This window comes from Tetrapisispora phaffii, chromosome 5, assembly GCF_000236905.1.
Source record: "Tetrapisispora phaffii CBS 4417 chromosome 5, complete genome".
In the NCBI taxonomy this organism is placed as follows: Eukaryota; Fungi; Ascomycota; class Saccharomycetes; order Saccharomycetales; family Saccharomycetaceae; genus Tetrapisispora; species Tetrapisispora phaffii.
In genome coordinates, this window is record NC_016524.1 from 729,903 (window position 1) to 754,972 (window position 25,070).

At 32.9% G+C, this 25,070-nt stretch overlaps 12 protein-coding genes across 12 annotated transcripts; 5 read left to right on the forward strand and 7 right to left on the reverse strand.

The window, feature by feature from the left end:
* Positions 1 to 72: 72 nt before the first annotated feature.
* On the reverse strand, positions 73 to 456 carry RIM1 (Rim1p; the record flags this gene model as incomplete). Its single annotated transcript, XM_003685821.1, has 1 exon — positions 73 to 456. One exon carries the CDS (start codon positions 454 to 456, stop codon positions 73 to 75), a length of 384 nt encoding a protein of 127 aa, XP_003685869.1.
* Positions 457 to 1,232: 776 nt separating this feature from the next.
* ATG36 (Atg36p) lies at positions 1,233 to 2,165 on the forward strand (the record flags this gene model as incomplete). The annotated part of the gene is made up of 1 exon (XM_003685822.1): positions 1,233 to 2,165. The coding sequence occupies one exon, from the start codon at positions 1,233 to 1,235 to the stop codon at positions 2,163 to 2,165; it is 933 nt and encodes a 310-aa protein (XP_003685870.1).
* Positions 2,166 to 2,721: 556 nt separating this feature from the next.
* On the reverse strand, positions 2,722 to 5,172 carry SYP1 (Syp1p; the record flags this gene model as incomplete). The annotated part of the gene is made up of 1 exon (XM_003685823.1): positions 2,722 to 5,172. The coding sequence occupies one exon, from the start codon at positions 5,170 to 5,172 to the stop codon at positions 2,722 to 2,724; it is 2,451 nt and encodes an 816-aa protein (XP_003685871.1).
* Positions 5,173 to 5,761: 589 nt separating this feature from the next.
* On the reverse strand, positions 5,762 to 7,891 carry MNN5 (alpha-1,2-mannosyltransferase MNN5; the record flags this gene model as incomplete). The annotated part of the gene is made up of 1 exon (XM_003685824.1): positions 5,762 to 7,891. One exon carries the CDS (start codon positions 7,889 to 7,891, stop codon positions 5,762 to 5,764), a length of 2,130 nt encoding a protein of 709 aa, XP_003685872.1.
* An 865-nt stretch (positions 7,892 to 8,756) lies between these two features.
* Positions 8,757 to 9,161, reverse strand: TPHA0E03490 (40S ribosomal protein uS11; the record flags this gene model as incomplete). Its single annotated transcript, XM_003685825.1, has 1 exon — positions 8,757 to 9,161. One exon carries the CDS (start codon positions 9,159 to 9,161, stop codon positions 8,757 to 8,759), a length of 405 nt encoding a protein of 134 aa, XP_003685873.1.
* Positions 9,162 to 10,711: 1,550 nt separating this feature from the next.
* On the forward strand, positions 10,712 to 11,458 carry SOP4 (Sop4p; the record flags this gene model as incomplete). Its single annotated transcript, XM_003685826.1, has 1 exon — positions 10,712 to 11,458. One exon carries the CDS (start codon positions 10,712 to 10,714, stop codon positions 11,456 to 11,458), a length of 747 nt encoding a protein of 248 aa, XP_003685874.1.
* A 357-nt stretch (positions 11,459 to 11,815) lies between these two features.
* On the forward strand, positions 11,816 to 18,214 carry BPH1 (Bph1p; the record flags this gene model as incomplete). The annotated part of the gene is made up of 1 exon (XM_003685827.1): positions 11,816 to 18,214. The coding sequence occupies one exon, from the start codon at positions 11,816 to 11,818 to the stop codon at positions 18,212 to 18,214; it is 6,399 nt and encodes a 2,132-aa protein (XP_003685875.1).
* Positions 18,215 to 18,334: 120 nt separating this feature from the next.
* TPHA0E03520 (uncharacterized protein) lies at positions 18,335 to 19,504 on the reverse strand (the record flags this gene model as incomplete). Its single annotated transcript, XM_003685828.1, has 1 exon — positions 18,335 to 19,504. One exon carries the CDS (start codon positions 19,502 to 19,504, stop codon positions 18,335 to 18,337), a length of 1,170 nt encoding a protein of 389 aa, XP_003685876.1.
* Positions 19,505 to 20,096: 592 nt separating this feature from the next.
* Positions 20,097 to 21,833, reverse strand: CDC6 (AAA family ATPase CDC6; the record flags this gene model as incomplete). The annotated part of the gene is made up of 1 exon (XM_003685829.1): positions 20,097 to 21,833. The coding sequence occupies one exon, from the start codon at positions 21,831 to 21,833 to the stop codon at positions 20,097 to 20,099; it is 1,737 nt and encodes a 578-aa protein (XP_003685877.1).
* Positions 21,834 to 21,925: 92 nt separating this feature from the next.
* On the forward strand, positions 21,926 to 22,453 carry TPHA0E03540 (uncharacterized protein; the record flags this gene model as incomplete). Its single annotated transcript, XM_003685830.1, has 1 exon — positions 21,926 to 22,453. The coding sequence occupies one exon, from the start codon at positions 21,926 to 21,928 to the stop codon at positions 22,451 to 22,453; it is 528 nt and encodes a 175-aa protein (XP_003685878.1).
* A 272-nt stretch (positions 22,454 to 22,725) lies between these two features.
* On the forward strand, positions 22,726 to 23,682 carry TPHA0E03550 (elongation of very long chain fatty acids protein; the record flags this gene model as incomplete). The annotated part of the gene is made up of 1 exon (XM_003685831.1): positions 22,726 to 23,682. The coding sequence occupies one exon, from the start codon at positions 22,726 to 22,728 to the stop codon at positions 23,680 to 23,682; it is 957 nt and encodes a 318-aa protein (XP_003685879.1).
* A 219-nt stretch (positions 23,683 to 23,901) lies between these two features.
* TPHA0E03560 (uncharacterized protein) lies at positions 23,902 to 25,044 on the reverse strand (the record flags this gene model as incomplete). The annotated part of the gene is made up of 1 exon (XM_003685832.1): positions 23,902 to 25,044. The coding sequence occupies one exon, from the start codon at positions 25,042 to 25,044 to the stop codon at positions 23,902 to 23,904; it is 1,143 nt and encodes a 380-aa protein (XP_003685880.1).
* Between the last annotated feature and the right edge of the window lie 26 nt (positions 25,045 to 25,070).

Genomic DNA, 25,070 nt, shown 5'->3' on the forward strand with positions numbered 1-25,070 from the left:
GTTTAAAAGTAAGAAAAGAAGTCGAGAGTCCCTTAAGATCGGTATTTCTTAGAATCCGAAACAGCAACGTGCTTATTCTCCTTGGTCTTCAACTGGCTTAGGATTTCTCAATAAGTTGAAATCTCTTTGAATTAAACTTAGACTAGTGTTCTTAGTACCGTCTTCTCTTTCGTATGAGTAGTTCGCAGCATCGGCTTCGACGTAAACTAGAGCACCTTTCTTAACGTACTCCTTTAAGAAGTTCATTTGTGGTTGGCTAAATACAGTGACTTGGTACCAATTGGTTGGACCATCCTTTCTTGGTTGGGAGGCAATACTGTATCTCATGTAAGTGGTGTTGTTAGCTGAAGTGGATTCAGTGAACTCAGTACCGACTCTGCCAATAATAGACATCTTGGAGAAATCCATCTTCTTGGCAGTGGCATGGAAAGAACGAGTTTGGGCACGTAAAAACATTTCTTAATTATTGAATTGAGTTAATTGCGATGGAGAAATAAAATAAAAGAAGGAATTTCTATAGGGATATATAATTCTCTACTGGAATATTTTTATTTGTTTATTTATTTATTTATTATTTTTCTGGTAACCTGGGAACAGCAATAGAAAACAAAACAGTCTGGAATAAAATACATAAAAGTAACTTTTGGCAAAGCAATACATCCTGAGATCTGACAATTAGCTAATATCTTCTACTTAATTGCAACAAAGATTATAATCTAGGTAATTGCTGGCTCAAAATTGTTTGTTATTTGGTATTGAAACTTTAAATTTCCTAAACGTTCAGTTCTCTCTCCGACAACTTTGGAAAAGCGGCGAACACGTGAAGTTCACGTGTTCGTCGCCAGAAGTGTCAGTAAACACAGGCGACGCAATATCCTGGGATGGTATATACATGGTGAGACTCTTCAATTGATCACATTTGATGATAGCATTAATTCTAACTTGAAATAGTTCATATTGCCCTTTGTTTGGTGCATTTTCCCACACTTTCCGAAGTGTTTGGAGTAGGCAAAGGGAGATGAGAGGTTTGTCATGTGCCCACAAAATGAAACCTGAAATAAAATGTACCTTAAATTCGAACATTTTTAGTTCTTTAAAAGAACTCTTATGTCTCACTAATTAGGTTCACACTTGAGGGGACTCAGATTCTTCAGTGATTTGGAGGCCTTGGTGGTGGTTTATTAGGGCAGCATTTTGGACATTGATACTTGTGACCACTATAAATTTACCTTATGTCGTATGGAGCTTTAAGAAAGTATTCAGGTTCACGGCCGGCTGTGCAGGCCACATTCGAATCTTCAAATGAGAAGTCACTTATTTGGGATTCGGAAGATAACATATATGTCCATTCAGGTTGTGAGGATGCGGATTTAGCGTCTTTGCAAGTCACCAGGGTTCTTAACAATCCAGGATCGCCAAATGGCATGGAATCACCTACATTGAGTGTATCGGTTTCAGCAAGGGGTACCACAGAGTCAAGTCAGAATATTTGTCTCTCGAGCAATAATTACGATTTAATAAATGATAACGGGAGGAGCAGCTTTGACCAGTATAGTATATTGTCGTTATCAAGCTCGTTTGGGCTACACACAACTTCAAGAGGGCAGAACAGCGACAGTGATAAGGAATCCTCTGCAGCAGGGTTGATTTCAATCCCAAAGATAGAAGAAAAGAGCTCTTTTACTAAGAAGTACAAAATCATCGATGACTGGTGTTTGAATAATGAACTTAAATTTTCCCACTCCAATAACAATGATCATTTGGTAAACATCAATAGCAATTGTACCTCAGAAGGAAATAACAGAAAGAAGCAGGAATATACCGTTTCTATATTCCCTTCAAATTCACATCACCTTCACGACTCGGATTTGTATACACAACTAAGAGAAATTCAAATATTACATATCAAGAATTTCATTAAAGGCATGGTACCTATTCTAAGAAACTTCAATAGTGAGATTAACAATGGCTCTATAAATTCAGTACAATACCCTATCAAATACAGTAGTATACCTTCAGTATTCTCAGAAAGAGATTTGCTATTATTCTACTCATTTAAGTATGACGAACTAAACAGAAAGGCAGATAATATATTACAATTTAGAGAGGAACTCTTTGAATCACGTAGTAATATGTCGAATATAAATTCTGACCGTTCCATATAAATAAAACAGCTCTCCAAATACAGTTCCGGAGTATCCTTTGGGATTGTTTTGTTGACTTATATTTCATTCTAGGGCTTCGACATATCATTTTTATTTTTAATTAAACTTTTAAAGTTTTAAGCTTTTAAAGTTTTAAAGTTTAAGCTTTTAAAATCTTAATCATATAAGCGTGGATGCATTCATAATTTCAAGTTTAAAGTATTTAAGGTTTTAAACTTTTAAGGTTTAAAGATTTTATGCATTCATAATTTTAAATATGTAAATGTTTAAACATTTAAGCACTTAAGATTTTAAGTTTTTATACATTTAAGATTTTAAACTTTTAAACTTTTAAACTTTTAAATTAAGTATATGTGTATAAAGCTTCAAAATCCGATTAGTCTAATGATTTAGTTAACCGAATGCTAAAATAGCACAACCTAAGGGAAACCTTTTATCTTATTTCTACAATTATTTATTTTTGATATAACATTTATATATTACATTTATAGTACATACAGGGAAGGCATTATCTCATTTCATAAATTCTAAAACTTTTATTGTTCTTGATTATTCATTATGTTGATAACCCTATATAATTACCAGCAGTTAAAGTCTTTGTTGCTTCAATTACTTCCCAGGCACCTCCAAATGGATTTTCTTCATTAGATTCCTGAGAAAATAAGTTTAGGGAACCACCAAATTCTCCACTCTTTAAAATGGTGAATTTGGTCAGAACACTCTTAGATGTTTGGTATGCGGTACCTTCGGTCATGAATCTTGCTATTAGTCTTTCTTCATTCTGTCTTGTTAGAACTAATGGTTGTTTAAATTTCCACGAAATTCTCTTTTTATCTTTATTAAATGAACCTTGTGGCTTAGATAAAGCATTTGTGGTTTCCGCACCGTCGATGGTAACGTGAACTGAAAAGTCATTCAATGTAACAGATTGAATTGTGTTCGAAATAGTTGGTGACATTTTCACGGTCAATATTACACTTGCTTGATGTGCTTCAAATTTCCATACTGGTTGGATAATAATTGGGACTACTGGGTTACTGATAGAATACTTAATCGCACCCAAAGTTCTAGAATTGATAAAAATAGGGTTTACTTTATATTCTTCAGGAGATACCTTTTCCATAAACGCTTGGTTTAAAATAACCTTTTCAAATTTGTCACCATTTTCAATTTTTAAGTTTACACCTATTGGTAATTCTTGGGCTGGATCCTTGGCATATACTAAAGCTAATTCACCAACTAGTTGAGATGATTCCAAAATACCATCTCGGAATCTAGCATTTATGACTTCAGCAACACTTGCATTCAAACCACTTTTAATCTCGCCTGCACTTTCATGTTGAAAGATTGATTGACCTGATATAGTAGTAGAGGTACCTGTTGTTTGAGGATCCAAAGCTTGTAAACCAGGAGTAACTTGTGATAATAATACTGAAACCCGATTGGAATCTGCTACATTTGGAGCAGAAACTTCTTCATGGGGTAATACTTCAGAAGCAAATGGATCGTTTCCTAATACCGAATCACGGTTTTGTTTTCTAGATGGTGGGATACTTGGCGCTTGGATATGTAAAGGTCTTGAACTCACTGAAGGAGAGTTTTGCGGAGTTGGTTCTTCTGGTAATGGTTTTTCATTAAAGTTTTGAGTTTCTTTTTCTTGAGTATGAGATGGAACTTCAGCAGGGGAAGTTGGAGGTGTGTTTACTTGTTGATTGGATGGCAAGTGTTCTTGTTGCCAATCAGAGCTGTTTGACACTGCTGTATAATTGTTAGTTGGAGCTTCGTAAGTATTGGCTGGTGGTGTATAGTTATTAGATGGTGTTGAATTTTCAGCTGCTTGATACTTTTCATATTGTTCTCTTGGTAAAGGTGGTTGAGTGTCAGAAGGTCTAGGAACAGGATTTCTGGTGCTTGTTCTAGAGGGAGTTCTTATCGAAGATCCGCTAGAAGCTTGCTCCGGAATTGAAGCTTCCTTTAATCCACCCAAGTTCTGTGATTTCTTATTCTTCAATTTATTTCTACCGAATATGGATCCAACCTTAGATTTCAAACTTCCTGATTTCTTACTCTTCAAAGAAACATTATTGTTTGAGTCAGAGAATTCATCGTTCATTAGATCATGGTGTAATACAGTAGAATTAGACGTTAGTCTATGACTAATGTTACCGAAAGTACTTCTTCTCTTTTCCTTTTTGCTTGGAGAAGCTTCTTGAGCATATGCTTTTTGTTTGGTTGAATTTAGAGCTTTAGGATCAGACATCTTAAAATTAAATTTCATAGCTTCATCTGCGAAACGATTAATTTCGGTTTCTGGATCGAAAGAAAGTAAAGTAGCCATACCGTTTTCACAGTTCTTTGTTGATGATAAGAAATAATCGCTATAACTAGTTTGGTATTTTAACAAACAGTTCTTTAGAGTTTGTAGACGATCAAAATCGACCTTTTCAAAAGTATCGAATAAATATGGACTTTCAGAGCCCCATTGATCCATTGCTTCTTGTGGATTACCACTAGCATTTGGAGTATTGTTATAATAGTCAATAACAGATGCAGCTTGGCTTAATCTAGAATGTAATTTTCTAGTTTCCGCCCAATTAGAGTCAGTCTCTGTGTTGTTCTTAAGAACAGATATTACATCATGTTGCAAGACTAATTGTAATTGAGTATGAGCATCAAGGTTATCCTTCAAACCTTGGATTAATACATCCCACAATTGTTGAACCTCACCAATTGAATTAAAAGTATATTTTCTAGACTCTTCTTCAGTTAAAATTTGGCTGGTTAATAATTGTTTAGATAATATATTACCTAAATTTTCATTTTGAGTAATAATTTTACGAAGTCTTTGATTATAACTAGTTTGCAAATCAGATATTTCTTTTAAAGCGACAAAGAAATTTTTATTAATCAATTTTGCTTCAGATAATCTGATTCTGACGGCTTCAGTCGATTCATATGGATCCTTTCCAACCAATAAGGTAGATGAATATACAGCTCTTTCCGTCATTGTAATGTCAAAGTTTCTCTAGTGTACTTGTTTTTCTTTTCAAAACTTCTTAATGAAACAATAGATAAACGAAAATAGCAATACTAATTGATACGCAAAATTACTTATGTTCAAGTTAATATGAAGCAGTAAATAACACTCGAGTCCCTTATTTATTATCGTTAATTAAGTAAACTCAATTGAAATATATCATTGTACATTTAAAAGGAGAGCATTCTATATTCAGTTTTTCCTTGTTGGTATTAAATGGGAAAAAAACATTGTAAATTTATTCGGGTAAGGTTCTGATGAATAGCTAACAGTTATATATGAAGACAATAGTACTTTGAGTTAATAAAGGCTTATTTATTATACATATGTTTATATATTATACAAGTTTAGATTAAAATATATGCTTCTTTCCTTATCTAATTTGACCCGATAATTTATTTTGAAGTATATTATACATAAATGTCGTTATTTACCTAAGTAATGTCTAGCATTAATAAATCTTGAGAAGATATATTAATGTTAGTTATATTGGAAACCTGTTGGGTTCATTCAAAATTAAATTTAAATATGTTTTATATTACTATTATGTTGTATTAACTTATTTTTTATTTGCCTCTTCCTTCTTAGGTTCTTCCTTCTTAGGTTCTTCCTTCTTAGGTTCTTCCTTCTTCACTTCCTCCTCCTTCTTCGTTTCGTCCTTCTTTGTCTCGTCCTTCTTCGTTTCGTCCTTCTTTGTCTCGTCCTTCTTTGTTTCTTCATTCTTAGCTTCTTCATTCTTAGCTTCTTGGTTTTTTGTTTCTCCTTCAGCTACTGGTTTTTCTTCTTCCTTTGGCTCTTCCTTTGGCTCTTCAACGTATGGAGGTTGACCAATCTTCAACTCACCAGATAATGCAGCATCATGGGTACTAGCTAAGTATTCTACTCTTTCAGATAAGTAGTTACACATATCTTTCCATGAATCTTTACCTTGTAGATCTTTATAAAAGATAAATTCAACAGCATTATCAGTGCATAAGTAAAAATGCATATTCCTATTAGCTTCTAATTCCAAATCCCAATTGCGTAAGTTCTTGAATTTAGAGAAAACTCTGTATTGTTTACCTTGTAGAATATATCTTTTATTTTTAGCCAAGTTATGTGGGTCAAATTTGTGGAAACTGACGTGAATAAACATCGCCTCTACTTCGTTGCCAGGTGGGTTCATCAAAGCTTTTTCAAAGTCAGCATCAAAGTCATAGTTAGGATTATATTCACCATATTTCTTGTCCTTTTCGACTTTAGCCTTTGCAGCGAGATAATTCTCATAATCTTTGTTAAAGTCCTTTTGGTATAAACCAATACCTTGAAATCCATCCTTATGATCAAAATAGCCATCAAATTCAATGGTACTTTTAACTTGATAGTATGGTTCACCTAATGCATGAGCAGCTGCTAAGAACGTTTCCTTGTCACCTTCACCAGAAGTACCTTGAGAGAAAATGGTGTAATACCACCTTGGGCCATAGTAATTGTAGTAAAAAGCTAATAACAAAGTTCTAAAATGAGTTTCTTTGTTAACCATCAATTGGCCAGACTCAGAGGTTAAATCAGGTAAAGTACCTTCAAAATCGTGGAATGGAGTTCTTCTTAACTTATAATTATTACCAGGATTCACAATGTTATCGTAATAAGAAGTTGGCGTAACGTCATCGGCCATATAACGTACTCTGTTATCCAAATTGTAGTTGATGTTTGCAATTTTATAATAGGCAGGAGCAGTGACACGTCTCCAAATATCTGGCCATGTGATTAATCCATTATCTTTATAAGCCTTTGAATCAAAAATATTATCCAGGTTCACTAATGGAATGTTATCAGCATCAATATATAAGACATTCTTGAACGAAGACACTAATAAAGCAAATGATTTGTATTGGTATTTCTTTAAAGTTAATCTCTCCTTAAATTCATTTGGTAGGGTATCATCAAGATAAACACACTTGGCATTGAAAGAAGGTAAGAATCTGTTACAGTATTCCTCCTCAGGGACACTACTTCTTGGGATAATAACTTCAATTGGTAAAGTAGAACCTCTTTCTCTTATAGCTTTGATTGTGTTAATACTGATGATAGAAAATTTGCCACCACCGACTATGACAATACCTTTTTCATTAGGCCACAGTTGCTCTTTAATAGCTGGGTCCATTTCAGCAATGTCAGTGTCGATGAAATTAACAAAACGTTCATGGTTGACTTGCAAATCTTTGGTTTGAGAATCGGATAATTTGAAACACTCATCTAGGTTAGAATAAGATAACAAGGAAAAATTTTCCTTTTTATCATAAGAAGCAACATCCTTTATCTTACATCCCTCTTTTCTATAGGCAGCCATCTTGTCCTTTGGAGGTGTGACAGGTCTAGCTTTACTAATTGCATTGAATAACTTATAGTAAAAATCGTGTACGTTCTTGATCTTTGCGTTAGCAAAGTAACCGTTCATGTTGCCAATATTGTTGAAAGTCTTTGGAGCATAGCTTAAACCACCATGTTTTGCACTGTATTCACTTACTACAGGAGTGCCAAACTCAGATTGAGTTGAGAAATCACCATTGATGGAAGTTAACGTTGGGAACCAAAACAATGAGAAGAAACATAACGATAATAAACCAAGAATAACGTTTAGTCGTCTATTAGTCCTACTCTTTAAAGAGAGAGGGATCCGAAATTTAGTCAGTTGAAAACCAGCCATGATCAACTCTATAAAAAATTCAGATAATCTGGTACTATATTCTACAGATTACTCTCCACTATAATAAACAATTGATTACTCCATTCAGCAATTAATCAGAATCAAAATAAGTCAAACTACTATTAACATAGATGTATTTACATTTACATTTATATATACATTCATTTTTCAAATACATATTTACATGTGGAAAAGACACGTCTATGCAATTTTTGTTCGCACTATAAACCATTTTTTTGTCAGCATCGAAAAAGGTTCAAGAGTTCTGTATAACATTCGAAGGAACTAAGTTATACTTTAGAAATGGTGTCTACACATCATCGAATAAAAGGGAACAGCAAGAAGCATTAGCACCATGTGCATTGATAGAGCCATCTACCAAGGTAGTTTCTTGGGAAGTGGGGGATATTGATTACTGAAGACGTTGAGGCATGGATGTACCTGGGATGCAGCAGGTTTTGCCATTGAAATAGACAATAATATACGTCGCAGTTTATCGATGGTGCCAGGTAACGGGGTAAGAATCATTTGGATCTATATAAATGTTTAGCGATTATTGGTTCTTGTTGTAGTTTAGTACGTTTCTTAAAATGTGTGTGTGTGGTCTGTCACCAAATGGAAAGAGAGAGATACATAGTCAAGTATTACTGTTTTTAGTTTCAATCTTGTTATATGTTTTTTCGATGTGATTTTGTATTTATTAGTTGATATTGTTAAAAAAATTATGAAAATGTTCTTAGAGGAAACATATTTAAATATACTAAAACTTATATGTCATAACATAAAGACATGATGTTATATAAAATCCAATAAACTGTGATATATTTCCTTTATAGTATCTTTGACCTTCCAAAAATAATAACAATCATAATCTTCTACCTCTTCTACCACCCTTCTTTCTAGTAGAATCGGATGGAACTGGGGTGACATCTTCAATACGACCAATTCTTAAACCAGATCTGGCTAAAGCTCTTAAAGCAGCTTGACCACCTGGACCTGGGGTCTTGGATCTGGTACCACCAGTAGCTCTGATTTTGATGTGGACGGCAGTGATACCGACTTCCTTACACTTGACAGCGACGTCTTGGGCAGCTAACATAGCAGCGTATGGAGAGGATTCATCTCTGTCAGCCTTGACCTTCATACCACCAGTGACTCTGGCAATGGTTTCCTTACCAGATAAATCGGTAACATGAACGAAGGTATCGTTGAAAGAAGCAAAGATTCTAGCAACACCAAAAACTTGGGAGTTATCACGAGCTTGAGCCATTGTTGTTTATGTTGAGTTTCTGTGTTTGAATCAAAAGACGAAACAGAGAGAAAACAATATTGCAAATATACAAACCAACTTTATATAAATATGTACATACACACATGCATACATGATGGTAAAATTATATATTAATAAATTTTTTGAGTATAGCTGGTAACACAGGTTGTAAATTGAACATTGTGCAAGACAACGCCATTGCATATGGAACAAGATTTCGAATTGAACCTTACCCTTTCGATTAACAACTTTATTCTGCTCTGCATCTCTCAATCAAAGTCTTCAATGAATATGCTGTTGGATGAACAACCTATATTTCCAACGTTGACCTTCTTCGTTTTCTTTGCTATCTTAGCAGGTATCCATTACAATCAAAACGTTTCGTTTCGATGGTGTAGTAGTGGTGGGTGGTCTTTACCCACGGTATAGAGAGCGGTTGCGATAATATGCGATGCGATGAGTTGCGATGAGATGAATTTTCCACAAAAACAAAAAACGAAAAAAATAAGTTTTGCGAGTGTTTCGATGTGATTCGCGGACAATCCTGCGTAGAAGGGATGGATGGACAAGAGAGTTCTGAGATGTTGTCGGAAAAGACGACGCGCAAAAACCTGCATTCCGTTTTTTGTTGGAAATGAAATAAAAGAGTGTGTGGTGTGGTGTGTGGGTGCACCCACACATTTCTGTTGCAGTCACTTGAAATGCCAGCCTCTGCTGTTAAATGCATGCTGTTTTAAAGGTATGTATATATATGTATCACTGAGATAAAGAAACACACATGAATGCTAATTACACTAATAGATAGGCAGACAGCGTGTCAGATCTGCTTGTGAAGTAACGGTTCCTTATGCCTTCTCCTGGGTTGACGGCATTACATTCTAGCTACTATAAGAAACAAGAAACGTATATTAAAAATGTATGGAATTGTATGGCCCGTGTGAAGCACGAATATTACCACAGATCCGTGTACTTAAACACGCATCTGTTATCAATACTCATTCAAAAAACTTTAACGTTGTATTTGCAATAAACATGCCAAAATGGGCCTCTTTCATAACCGACTTGAATCTTATTCAAAAGAAAAAAGCAAGCTATAAAAGTCTTTCTCGAACTGAGTTGTAGAGAGAATATTGTCTGGAGTGTCACAAATCCACTACAATAATACTCGTTCTTAGTAAAATGTAAATTGCTCTCTTCTTGAAATAAACAAAAAGTAAAATGAATGCTTTAGAATAACATACAACAGAAGTTAATTCAAGAACACGACCGTTGAACTTTCTAAAACATTCTGGACTCTCTTATATACTTCTCATGAAAACAAACAATGTATACTGTAAATGAGATTTTTACTGATGAGAAGAACGATGTTGTTCAATGGGTGAGAACCTGACTTGGTTTGTCAAGTGAGTCTTACCCTGTTCTTGGGCATCTTTTATGATATTTCAGTTTAGGTTAAATTAACGTTCTTACATGTATATTTAAAGTGTAGTAATATTTACGAACTATATCATGCTTGCATTGAGAGCAATGGCTTGGTCTTGGCATTGCACATGAAAGTCAAGTCTTCGACAGATAAGAGTATGATTATAATAAATTGTTTCATTTACTTTATTTTGAATGTTTCTTACGTCTTTGCATCTGCATCGATTAAGGGCAAGGTTGATTTAAGACCAAAATCTTTAACTATATCTGACATATCAAGAATAACTTTGACTTTACATCAAATTTATAACTATAAGAATGATAACATTACAATAAGTGACACCAAGGATTCTTATTATGCGTCAACGAAAATTATAAACACGAGCGGTGACTTCAAATTTGATAACTTACCATTAATCAAAGGTTTTAACAAGACTACATATTTTGTGCTCCATTCAAACTCGTTGGACTATAATCTGAGGCCAAACAGAGTTCTTTATAAGTTTGTTTCTCTCGACGAGGATGCAAACAAGTTCAATGTCACAGCCTATCAAAATCTTTTAGGTAGAGAATATTTCCCATCACCTGAAATTGCGTATCCTGAAAATTTACTTGAGATTAATGCAGACCCTTACCTTAATATCACATACGTGAGAAACGCTCCAATGAGGCTATATTATCAACACAGAAAACCAAGTTTCCTGGAGACAGGCATAATAGGTAATATATTGAGTTCTCGTTGGAAAACTGCTGCAGTGGTCACTGCATTGTGTTTGGCAATTTTCCCATTGGTGGCAGAAAAACTTGATCCAGAGACTACGAGATTGATAAAAGAAGAGGCATTGAAGAAGCAAAGGGAGAAATACCAATCATGATTACATTTATATTCCAAAAGCCTTCTATTTTTTTGATTATTAAACGATCCATTGATCTAGTGACAAATCCACGGAGTTTTTTAGAAACTTTCACAAATTTAAAAATAATACGATTTTTAAAATAAAGGGAATCTAATCGAACTTTAATACGCATAATGTTTTTTTATGACAACTTCTGATATTATTTATGACCAAGTAGAAAAGTATATAAGCTTAAATAAACAATTTCACAATAATTATAGGTAACTATTGTCTATATCGTTGTATTACAGTCTCATACTGAGGAGCAACGAAGGTAAAAGAAAAATCTATTTTTGGAGACAACAATTTCTGTTGTTTTTATAAAATATAAAGAGCATGGTGAGTAAACTCTTGGATTGTTTTAATAAACTGCTGAGACTCTCTCCCGTTGAGGATTCTAGTCAACCGTTGGAAAGTAGTCAAGTTATATCACGTATAATTGTTGAGTATCAAGTGAAACTTGAAAATGATAATGAATCGATTAAATCAGGTGAGGATCTAGAGGATTACATTGATTGGGCACTGCCAAAATATTTTAATATAGATATAATAGATGATAATTTCATTGTAAAAGAAAATGAAGACAATTGGACATTATTTTTACAACTTATAATTACAAATAATGAGAAGGAATTGATTATAAAAAAATGTTTATTACAAATTATTATAGCATTGATAAGAGTATCGTTCATTAACAAACAAAAGATTGGTAAATGTTTAAAATTCCAAAACAGTCTAAAAGATACCCTATTTACAAAAGATTCTGAATTCGCATTGGAAGAGTCATTAAGACAGATTTTGAACACCTTGTATACCGAAACTTTATCAGTTTCTTCCACAATAGATGACCTATTAAACTTATATGACAATTTCACTCGTTCAAAAGATATTATAAACACATTAGCATTACAAACTACAGAGACACTATCACAAAGTTATTTTTTGTTTCAGAATTCCTATAAAATATTCTCAATTAAAGATGCATTGCCACCAAAATCAAAGAGCATAGCAATAAGGTTGTACCTTCAATTAAATAATGTAACCTCTAATCGAATAATGACAATAGGTTGTAACCTTTTCTTTGAAATAAAAGAGGGTCAGCTCTTTTTGTCTGATGATGAATCTATTATTGGTCTGTTTGATTCTTTTGAGTTTAAACCATTACAAATATATTCCTTATTAATAAATATAGAAGGTACAGATATTACATTGTACAATGACGGCATATTAATAAATAAATTACAATTATTTGATGGTGCAATTTCTAATTTAGCTATAGTTGAACTAGGGTCCATGATGTCATCATTTAAAGTCTTCCGCTTTCAAATATTCTCAGGGATCATTGATGATACAGTCGCAACTCTATTACATCAGGCCGGTAGTACTTATTATAAATCAAGTTGTTATGAACAGCAATTATATGGGCTTGATTATGCCTTAAGAAAGGCTACAATAGTAAAGGCGATGCAGTCCACCCCTAATGGGAATTTAGAATCATCATTTTTGAACTTTTCAGATGATTCTTTGATTATAGATCTCAATCCTAATTTCGAACTTGCTAATATTAATGAGGATAATTATATTTTTATTGAAAAAAGAGCTTCTACAAATAATGAGAATAATGTTTTGGACTCAAGACCGATATATTATTACAAGAGTTCAAATTTAGTTTCTAACTTTGAGGCGGTTGATTGTTTTTCTCAAATTATTAAAATTTTAGGAGAATGTTCAAACTTTGAAGAAGTATATGAATTATTAAACCATTTAATAAAATTGTTAAATGATTATAGACTACGATACATTTTTGAAAAAGATTTTGGATTTCCAATTATTAAGCACATATTATTGAATATTACTATACCTACTTTAAAAAAAACATTACCATTACCAATATTAAATTTATTTCTAGAGTTTTGTGGATGGGATATCTCAGATGTCGAGAACTCAATCATAAAAAATGAATCAGCATATGACAATATAATATTAGATTTAAAATTATGGTATGCATATTCTGATGATAATGAACAGACATTGATTGGTCAAGAAATACTTAGATTTATACTATTTCAGATTACCACGCAGGTGGATGCATCAATTTTCAGCTCTTATAACTTGAAAGTAATGCAAAAATTATATTTTATTCAAAAGCTCAGTAACAGCCAGCATTTAATTGGTGAATTATTTCCAACATCCAATGTCCTTTTTGAACTGAAGCAGGATCTTGTGAATATTTATTATACTCTCATCAAAAGAGACATCTCTAGATTTAAATTAAAATATATCTTTAATTTTGCATTTTATGAGATAAAGCAGGGCTTTTTTGTAAGTGGTGATATTTTACTTAAGTCTTTGGAAATTGCAATTAATGATACAATTGAGAATAATGACATAAAAGGACTTGTGCTTATTTATGAATCATTGCCTACAAAAGATATTCTTCTTGTACTACAAGAAATCATTGAGAAAAAAGAGAATCCAATAATACCCTTGAGAATTATATTAAAACTCCTAGCTTCAAATAGCTCTAACTTAGAAAACTTTGGGAAAAGATCTGGCTTTAAGGTGCTATTAGAAGTTTTAAAAGGCACGGAATTTTTATATTATGAGGAAATAATACTTCTATTGTTCTTTCAATCTTTTGAGGATTTTGATTACATTAAAAACTCACCAAGCGTAGAAAGCTTTGTGAATTGTACAATATCCTTCAAAAAATCTATTGCACTTAAAGATATTTTGGAATTATCTATTCGCTTATTAGAATGGGCAGTAATTAATGATATTGAAGAAAAGTTTGAAGTTGAATTACCAGATTTTATTTATTCTTTTATTTCGCAGTTGGATACTTTAATGTTGGATACAAAAAATGTGGATATTCTAGACGTTCGCACGAGTAATATCTTAAATTCTTTAAGTGATTTACTTCTAACAATGACAAAGCCACAGAATGGAAATGTTTACGAAAAATCTAGCAATTTGTTACAAAATCTCATCTCTAAAACATTAAAATATAATATAATATCAATGAACACTAAAAATTTCGAACAATATATCCAGGAATTCTTTTACCTCGATGTAGCATTTACCCAAAAATTTGCTATTTTTTCAGGTAATAAACATCCTTATTATCTATATATTAATATTGAGAAATATTTCATAGAAGTGGTATATGAATTATTAGCAATGGATGTCAAATTTTCCCTAAAACTTATGAGCTCCCCTTTTATGTTCCCTAATATAATTACAATATTTTCTGCAATGATTAAGAATTATGTAGAATTGGATTTTTCTACTGAATTTTACCTCGCAAGTTTATCAATTTTATTAATATGTTTAAGAATATGTTTAACTGATGATAAATACGATCAGAAAACTATATCAAATTCTGAATTGGTCAAATTAGTTGTTCACTTGGTTGTCAAATTACAGGCATTAGTTATCAATAAAAGGTTAGAATGGGATGACGATTTTTTTAATCAATATCTTAAACTATTATTAAAATATAATGACATTTTATTTGAAAATACTAATGAAATCCTATCTTCTAACATAATTTGGCTTATATTTATTTTTATTGGTTACAATATAAATGCTCAGCAAATAAATACAGAGTCATTGGATGTAATCGGGTCTATTTTAACAAGTTGCGAACAGAATCAAGAATATATTCTTAATGAATTGGAATTTAAAGGAAGAAAAGATTTACTTTCAATAATCAACTTATTTAAATCTGCAAAAAATGAGGAGGCTATAAGTTTACTAAAGAAAAATAAAGATAGACTGCTCACTGAAAAGCAATGTAACAAATTTTTGGGTATATCCTTTCAGATTTTAAATGTAACTGATTTTAGTAGAAACATCTCAACAACAGAACTTAATAATATAGTGTTTAAAAGCAAACAAGAAGACATGGATAGGAATTTTATTGCAACCGAAAAGTTATATAAGATATTTTTGAACAGTCTGGTCGAAAAGAGGAAGCTGATAATTAGAGAAGGTGACAAGGAGGTTAAAGGTTTTTTGACGGATTGTGAGGAGGAATACATGATCAATAGAAATGAATATAAGGAAATAATCTTTAAAAATTCTTTAATTTTAGATGCCTATAACTCAAAATATTTACCATTTGACTGGTCTTTAGATGATATTGAGGATTTTCAAAAATCTAAGAGAAAATTAGTAAGGGTCCCAAATAATAAAAAACTTCATGAGGATGATCAATCTAGAGAGCAGTATTCCTTAAGGAAAGGAAAAGAAAACAGAGAAGATAACCTTTTCAGTGACAGTTTAAATTCTTACGAGGTAATATCTAACATAAGTTTTGAGAATGAAAATGATTATGATTCTACTGAAGAGAATCATAAAATATTAAAAGTATTGAAACCAAAGGATTCTATCAAGGGTATATGGAATTGTAGTAGAATTATTGGTTTGGAGGTTAAGGAAGGAATTTTAATCTACGGATTAACTCATATGTATTTTATACAAAATTATTTCTTTTCAAAAAGTCACAAAAATATTGTCAACATATCTAAAGCACCAATTGAGGAAAGAGATATAAATATAGAATTGATTGGTAACTCTCCTAAGAGTAGTGTATTCCAAGAACATGAAGTTGTTATTTGGGAGAATTCTAGTCTGATTCATGTTACACAAAGACCATTTTTACTGAGAGATGTTGCGTTTGAACTATTCTACTCTGAAGGAAAAAGTAATTTATTCAGTTTTAATAATAAAGATACTAGAGATGAAGTGTATTCTCGAATTAATAAGAATTGCAAATCCTTTGGTATGGATCCAATGTTGAGAATGGTATTAGATGAAATTAACAAGCGCAACTCTGGCGTAGGACTAAAAAATGGTATTTCACAAACCAATCTTAGAAATAAGGTTTTTAATGTTTTAAACACTTCAACTTTTGATGGATTTGAAGCAACCCAATTGTGGGTGAAGGGCGAAATATCTAACTTCTATTATTTAATGATTTTGAACACACTTGCTGGAAGATCTTTTAATGACCTGACTCAATATCCAGTTTTCCCTTGGATTATTTCTGATTGTGTTAGTGACACTATATCATTAAAAGATAAAAATATTTATAGAGATTTGAGTAAACCAATGGGTGCTCAGACTGAAAAGCGTGCAGCTCAGTTCAAGGAGCGTTACGAATCTTTAGAGTCCCTAAAAGATCCATTATCTCCACCTTTCCACTATGGAACTCACTATTCCTCTTCAATGATTGTCTCTTCATATTTAATCCGATTGAGACCGTTTGTTGACTCATATTTATTACTTCAAAGTGGAAAATTTGGACCAGCTGATAGATTGTTTAATTCGATTGAACGTGCATGGTGCTCTGCTTCAAGCGAAAGTACCACCGATGTTAGAGAATTGATTCCTGAATTTTTTTGCTTACCTGAGTTTTTAATCAATGTTAATAAATTAAATTTTGGTAAAGATCAGAAAAATACGCAAATAGATAATGTCTCTCTACCTAAGTGGGCAAATGGGGATCCAACGGTGTTCATATGGAAAAATAGAGAAGCCTTAGAGAGTGAATACGTTTCTGAAAACCTTCATCATTGGATTGACCTCATCTTTGGTTATAAACAAAAAGGGCCTGCAGCTATAAGTTCAATTAATGTCTTCAACAAAGTAAGTTATCCGGGTGCTGTAAATTTAGATAACATTGATGACCCTAATGAAAAACGAGCAATAACAGGCATGATCCATAATTTTGGGCAAACACCGTTACAAATTTTTTCTGAACCACATCCTAAACGTAGTGGTCTCAAGCCGTTTCAACTTACAAAATCTATTTTAGCATTAAATGGAACATGCTCCGTTATAAAAAATATTGAACCCAAGTCACAATCAAACGTAACAAGGTTTATAAAGTTAAGCAACAATTCCAGTAATAACAGTAAATGGCAGTCATTTCCTAAGACACATCTGCCAGCAATTGGTGGATTTGATGTCATTTTAGATAATAAATTTAGAACAAGCCTAACGATTGGCAACAAAGTATTTTCATATTTGCATGATGCACCAATTACTGAGATTAATGGTGAAGGAAATTCATTAATATTCACAGGTGATGATAGTGGTCTAATAAAAATATGGAAGTTAGATACAGAAAATAGTCCTTCAATTAAAAATATTAGCATATTTAGGGGGCATAGAAGTACTATAAAACAGATAGAATTTTATTATGAATATAGAGTAATAATATCGCTTGACATTAGTGGAATGATAATTTTATGGGATGTAAAAAACTTACGTTTAATAAGATATATTAAAAACAGCAGCAGTATACTGGCAATTTCTCAAGGGAATGGTGATATTGCAGTTGTATCAAAAAATAATACCGTCTCTTTCCAAAATATAAATGGTTCTAATTTTTGCAACATTGATTTTAAAAACCATATCATAACTTCGATTGAATTTTTTAATATTTCTAGTTTGGCAACAGGACAATTGAGGCATGTATTTTGGCAAGAAAAAGATGTCATTCTCATAGGCTTCGAAGACGGTATTATTGAAATATATGTATTATATTTACTAGATTCTGGAGAGTGGTCACTGAAATTACTGAAGGTTATCAAATCTACTATCTCAACACCAATAACATCAATTAAGCCTCATTTAAATAGTCTATTTGTTGATGATTATGAAAAAAATAACTTTGTTGAAATTATTGCAGGAGATAGTAATGGAGACTTATATATATGGTCATAAATATAATTAGCGAGTTAAGTAGTTAATATATTTAATTATATAGTTTAATTCTAATAATGCTGGTTAATTCGTTATTAACTTTTATATAAACATTATATTTACCGGTTCTATCAAGTGTGGTTATTTTTCATGAATTCGAGGCTTTTTATTTTTATTGACTATTCTTTCATAAACAAATAACCCAACTACATTTAAAAATAACCCAAATATTTGCATTAGTGTTACAGATTTACCGATGAATACCCAACTCACAGAAATAATGGCAATCCTCTTCATTAAGTTTGCAATGGAATAAGTTAGCGTAGAAAGCTCTCCTAATAGATGAAACGTAATCATTGCTTGTAAAAAGTGAAAAGTACCATTTATTATAAATAGTTGCCATGGAATACTTTGTATGACGGTTGTAGTATCGCCAGATAAATATCTTAAGATGGTTGGTAATTCAAAAGTAATAAACCAAAAAAAGGAGAGTATAAAACCAACAGACGATATGTAAAGCATTAAAGTTAATTTATCATAACATTTATTTGATATCTTATGATGGCTTCCAAATGCATATTTCTCATCCATTAATTGCTCTGTCGAGTTTACTTTTGGTAAAATGCATATATTATCATCATCTTTCTTAAAGGTGAAAACCTTTTTACCATAAATGTTCTGAAATACAAAAATGAACATTGAGATGACAGCGCATATTATGCCAAATAATGAGAAATCTGAAACATTGGAAGAACTTTTTAATTTATTATCCTCGCTTACAATTATCCAAACACCAGTTATTAACGCAGCTAAACTGAAACCAACGTTAATGTTGGTCTGAATGGTGCTAATGCCTATGATTTTTTGAAATATCAATATAAAAACAGGTGATAGAGTTTTTATGCTTGCTACAGTTGATACCGGAACTAATGATGTAGCTTTATGACCAAAAAATTTACCAACAAATTGAAATATACTCAATGGAAGTACTGTCTGAAATATACTTTTTGAAGGTTTGGTAATGACGGACCAAGCCCAATTGTCTCTTATATTTTTTCTGTCATATACTGGGAAAGTACCGTTTGGGAAAGTGTTATAGAATCTTTCTGAACTATAGGCTATGCCACAACAAAGAACAGCCAATTGGGCAGTATATAGAAATTGGAATTCCCCCAAAAATAATGGCAATGGACATACTGTCAAAATTCTCTTCGTCACCTGTGAACCAACAGACGATAGCATATACCAGCATACGCATAGTATAACGATATGTATGTAATTGTATAATGTTTTTATAGTGTTATGTGGCATTTTTTGGTTTTAAATATGATTTGAAGACTAATAATTGATAGCAATTTCTAAAATAAAAAATGCACTTGCTCACTCACACTCACTCACTCACTCACTCACTCACTCACGGATGCTAAGATATTAACGGTTATCACCGTTCCTGTTAAATGAAATTTTTCGTAGATATGTTAGTTTTGTATAAGAATATACATTTGACCAGTAACTTCAAGTATCTAATGGAACATTTTAAGATATATAATTGTTAACAATAAATAATACAGATCAAATTTTTGAATATGTTTTGTTCTAAATTTTTTTTTAGAAATTTCATGTTTGCGTAATAGGCCCGATCACGACATTTGTTTGGCATATAAAGAGATGATTCATTTAGTTATCGATAGAAGGACATTTTGACAGATCTTCTTTTAATTTATAATGTTATGCATTTAGTGTACTATGATTAAATATTAATCTAGTTTTATATATATTTTACTTATAAATATATAGGATGCAGTGGTGTTTTTTTGTATTGAACTCAATGCTAGAACCTTAGGAGTCCTCATTTTCAAAAAATTATCTGTATGCAATTGATTTTTATGGTATAGTTTGGAAACTAGTTTAAAAAACTTTTCAATAGATCCACTTTAGTAATTTCTGTTTCGAATTCTTCAATATCAACAGAAGTCTTGACCATTTTGCCGAAATATTTTGTTTTACCATGTTTTTTAAATTCAAAAATGTTGACGACACCACAGGTTTCCAAAGCATTACAACTTTCTAAAAATTCGTTTCTCTTTAATGGTGCCAAACTATTCTTTGCTTTCAACATCTTTGTGTAGTAATCGTAAGCGTCATCAAGTGTACAATGAGTTTGGAAAATATCAGATTTTTCTCTATGCATTAGAGTACATAACAGGATCTTTTGTTGCATATTTAATTTTGAAATTTTTGATTTTGTGGAGGAATTATTCATTGAAGAAGTGAAAACTTTAGCAATGTGAGGCAAGCCTACTTTTTTGAGTGTATTGCCCCCTACAGTGGTATTATTAGTGTGAGATTTCAAGAATGGAGATTCCGATTTAGCAGCGGCAATCATTTCTAACTCTAAAATTTCAACACTGCTTCTTAATATATCGAAAAGTTTTCTAAGGTCACCCGTGTTACCTGAACATTTTTTTGCTGCGAATTTAATTGCCATTTCATTGAACACACAATATTCTTCCTGTTCTTGCAAGTCGTTTTTTAAGGTTTTCAAACGGTTCATTATAATTTGATACATCTCATCAGCTGTATAAGGATGAAATAATATTGTTTTTGGTAGCAGATCTTGCTCAGAAGTCAATCTAGTTAAAAATCTATCTTGCATATCCAAGGAATTTGCTATGCCTAGCAGTAAGAAGTTTGTTTTTGGAAGCTTTGCTAACAAAAACAATTCAAAGATTATTTTTGTTGAAGTGACATCATTTGAAATCGCCGAATTGACTAATTTATCCATCTCATCTAAGACAACCATGAATGTAACCTCTGAACTATATTTTTCAAAGAAGGTTTGCAAATCCAAGGATGTCCTAACTTCTTTTTTGTCGTTTGGATGTTTTTTAACAAATGAATTGTAAATTCTATTGAATATAACCGATGGATTTGCTAAAGCGATACAATTGATGGAAATTGTAGCAACTGCTTTTATGTCTCCATTTGGCAAAGTATAATACGAGAGATTTTCAAGATCCTCATTAATCTCAGGAGCGACAGGCCTCTCACCCATCACATTTAGTTGTGGTAAAACTATTTTGTGAAAATTATCTCTTAAAATCGACTCTATCTGTGCTGTTTTTCCGGTGCCTGGAGGACCTGTTATGTACAATGAATTACTCTTGCCGGCACTTATATTTTCATCCAAAAATTCTCTGAGTTGGGCGTATTCCTTCTCTCTTGTTGGTAAAGACCCATCCGCTTGTGTCAACATACCGGAAGATCGTTGTAACAACGCTTTAGTACGAGAGTAGAGGTTATTCTTGCCGAAAACTAGTTTTTGGGGACTTGCCCTTGGAGTAACCATCAGTGAAGGCTTACTTTCATTAACTGGTAGTTTCATCTTCACTGGCGTTATGAAGATGTTGTTAGGATCCATAAAGACATTCTTGGACTTTTTAGAAACACTTCTAGGGGGAGTGCGCAGCTCATTGGTATTGTTTCGTTTCAATCTTTTCTTCAAGGGACTCTTTTTAGGCGTTGTGGGAACTGCCACCTCTTCGACGACCTCCAGGTCGCTACTTTCATCGTCAGAACCATAATGAACTGTCGGTCTCTTCCGTCCTCTCAAAACTCTTCCACCTGCCGTTGTGATCATATCTGCGCTGCTGCAATCGTATTCTCAACCTGCACACTGACTGTTCAAGTGCTTCTATTCCACCTTGATCCAGCTGTCGACATTGAATATGGATGCACTTATATGTAGTTATATATAGTATACTCGAGAGCTCATCTCTTGGGTTTGGCGTCCCAGATCTGATCTGCCCTCTCAGCAGCCCAGCCATCTCGATACTTTTTCTGGAAACCGCTCAGACAAATCCGCAGGACCGTTGCGCGAGAAGTCGCCATTTCGGGAACACGTCAATTAGTTATCCTAATCGGGAAATATGCCACGTTATATCCCAAACGGGGCAAACAAGTGGCCTGGCAGCCTGGACGTCCAAAGACGACGGCAGACGTCGAACTGCGTCACAGAGCGGTGTTCCTGGGCGCATGCACTCGTCGCACGTTCGGTGCCCCATGCACAGCTGGCGGTCGGTCGGGACGCTGAACTGGTGGTCCAAAAGAGCAGGAACGGTGGTCGGCTGTCGTTGCCCCCATTGTTCATTGCTGGCCAGTCGCCCAGCCGTCCATGACCCACAGACAACCGTCACCGTTGCACAATGCAGCTTCGAACACATCCACTCGTCCCAGACAGTTTCGGGCCCAATGCGGTAATTACGTTTTTGCTCGTTGCTCAGACACCTCCGCACAGCCGCAGCCCGGAGACTCTGAAATAAGCAAATTCAAACGGTTTTCCGAAAAAAAGAATTAAGTGTTCAATTGAAAGTGTGGATATATAAATATATAAATACTACAATGGAAAAACGGACCCTGTACTTTTTGATTAAAAAGTGGATTTATGTGTTTGTTCGTATGTCAATTGGTGTCGAACCTTCTGTTTTTGTCGAGAGAGGTTTAGCAAGACGAGACTGTGTAACTTGTTGACTATGAATAGCACTAACGTAACTGAATCAGGGAGACCAATTGTTGAAAATACTGTTGCAAATGTTTTTGAAGCGTACTATCCTACAGTTGATCTGCCATTCTTTAATATTTCGTTGTGGAATATCTTTAATAAGACTATGACTGTCTTAAGTGGTGGGAAGTTTGTTCCTGACGAGTTCAAGTTTGTTCAAGGACAACTACCGTTAAGTGAATTGAACCACGTATTGGTTGGTATCGCTACTTATTATGTTGTTATATTTGGTGGTAAATTTTTATTAAGGAACAGAGAGCCTTATAAATTGAATGCTATTTTCCAACTGCATAACATTTTTTTAACTTTTGTTTCTTTTTCGTTGTTGGTCCTAATGATTGAACAATTGTTTCCAATTATTTATAGAAACGGTATTTTTTTTGGTATTTGTGATATAAGTGCATGGAAACCGGAATTAGTTACTTTATATTACTTAAATTACCTAGTAAAATTTGTCGAATTCATTGATACTTTATTTTTGGTTTTGAAAAAGAAAAACTTGACATTTTTACACACTTATCATCATGGTGCCACTGCTCTTTTATGTTATACTCAATTAGTGGGGAATACTAGTGTTTCTTGGGTACCAATTACATTGAATTTGGGTGTTCATTGTTTGATGTATTTTTACTACTTCTTAGCTGCTAGAGGTATTAGAGTATGGTGGAAAGAATGGGTCACAAGATTCCAAATTGTTCAATTTATTTTCGATGTTACTTTCATATTTTTGGTTGCTTATCATAGAGCTGCATTCTTGTACATGAAATCCTTACCTCATTCGCAATGTGCCGGTTCTACAACTGCTATTTTCTCAGGTTTCTGTATCCTGGCTTCATATCTGTTCCTATTCACGGCTTTCTACATTGAACTTTACAAACGTGCAGGCTCAAAGAAAGCAAAAGAAGCTAATTCTAAAAAAAATCGCTGATCCTCCGTTGTTAATTGTAAATAAAGAATTATTTAGGGAAAAGAGTGGACATTATTTCCATTAATACATACCTATATACAACACTTACCACATTCAAATAATTGAAACTATACTGCAAACTTTAATCGAGATTAAATAACCATCGCCAAAAATAGATGGTAATTGCTTACATATCGAAATCTTGCATATTTAAGTCCCAAAATACTTGTGATATACATCCTATGCTTTACTTTCTAAATCATGGGCCCTGATTTTAGAAAGTGATATTGACTTCTTTAATATCTCCATCGATATTTTACTTGTACCTCCCAGAACTATTATATTCTTTAAATTTCCATATTTATTAGTTATTATAGATATACTAGAATTGATGTATTCTTCCTCAGACTCAGTATTTATGTCAGCTAAAAGTACTGTTTTCTTGTCATTATCATTATTTTTTTCTTCATATTCGGTGTCAATGAGATCATAATCAAGATCTACAATACCATAATTTGAAGCGTATGCAATGTTCTCTTTATTTAATTGTAGTGGAACCCTAGTGTTCGTATCACATATGATATTAAAATTTTCTCTAAGTTCTGTGGTTTTACCCCTGGATCTGATAATCGTTTTCAAACTTACTGCTTTCTCATCAATAAAAGCTTTTGGTAATTTGGTATTTTGAAGAGCATAAGTTAGCGAATTCCAACATAAATCAAATAATGGACCAGTTCTACTAAACACAGTAATTTTTGCGTGTAATACATATTTTAGATTTTTTTGATAATGGTTTAGTTGTAAAATAGGTACATCATTAATTTCATCCTCTTCAGGATATATTATTTTGGATTTATTAGTTTCTAAATCTGTAATTCGTACACCATAATCTACCTTTAGACTTTTCTTCGAAATTAAACCTGAATGCAAAATATTATCATGTAGTTTTTGTCCAATATTCATTTCCTCGTCACTCGGAGGGGCATTGCCTCTTCCCCTTTCGATTTCCACAACTGGATATACCGAACCATATTCCGACACTTTATTTCTTCTTCTTTCAACGCCGCTAATGTCTTCATAATATCGTTCAAAAGTTTCATCTTGGTTTTCTTCTTTAATTATGCTGGCAGTAATTGTAGTTATGATAATAGTTTTGCCACATTTTAAAATATTTGTACCCAGTACATTATCAGCAAATTCATTCTCTATATCATCTATATTACTCACTGATATATCTCTGAACTCATCAAAGCTCCTTATGGACGGTCTAAGATTTAATGAAAGATATCTCTGTAAAATTAAATCTGGTGAAATTCTGGCTAAAACATCTTTAGGGAACACCAGGGGCTTTACATCAATTACAGAATTTTCTATCGAATTCATGATTGATTGTATTGATGCTATCCTCC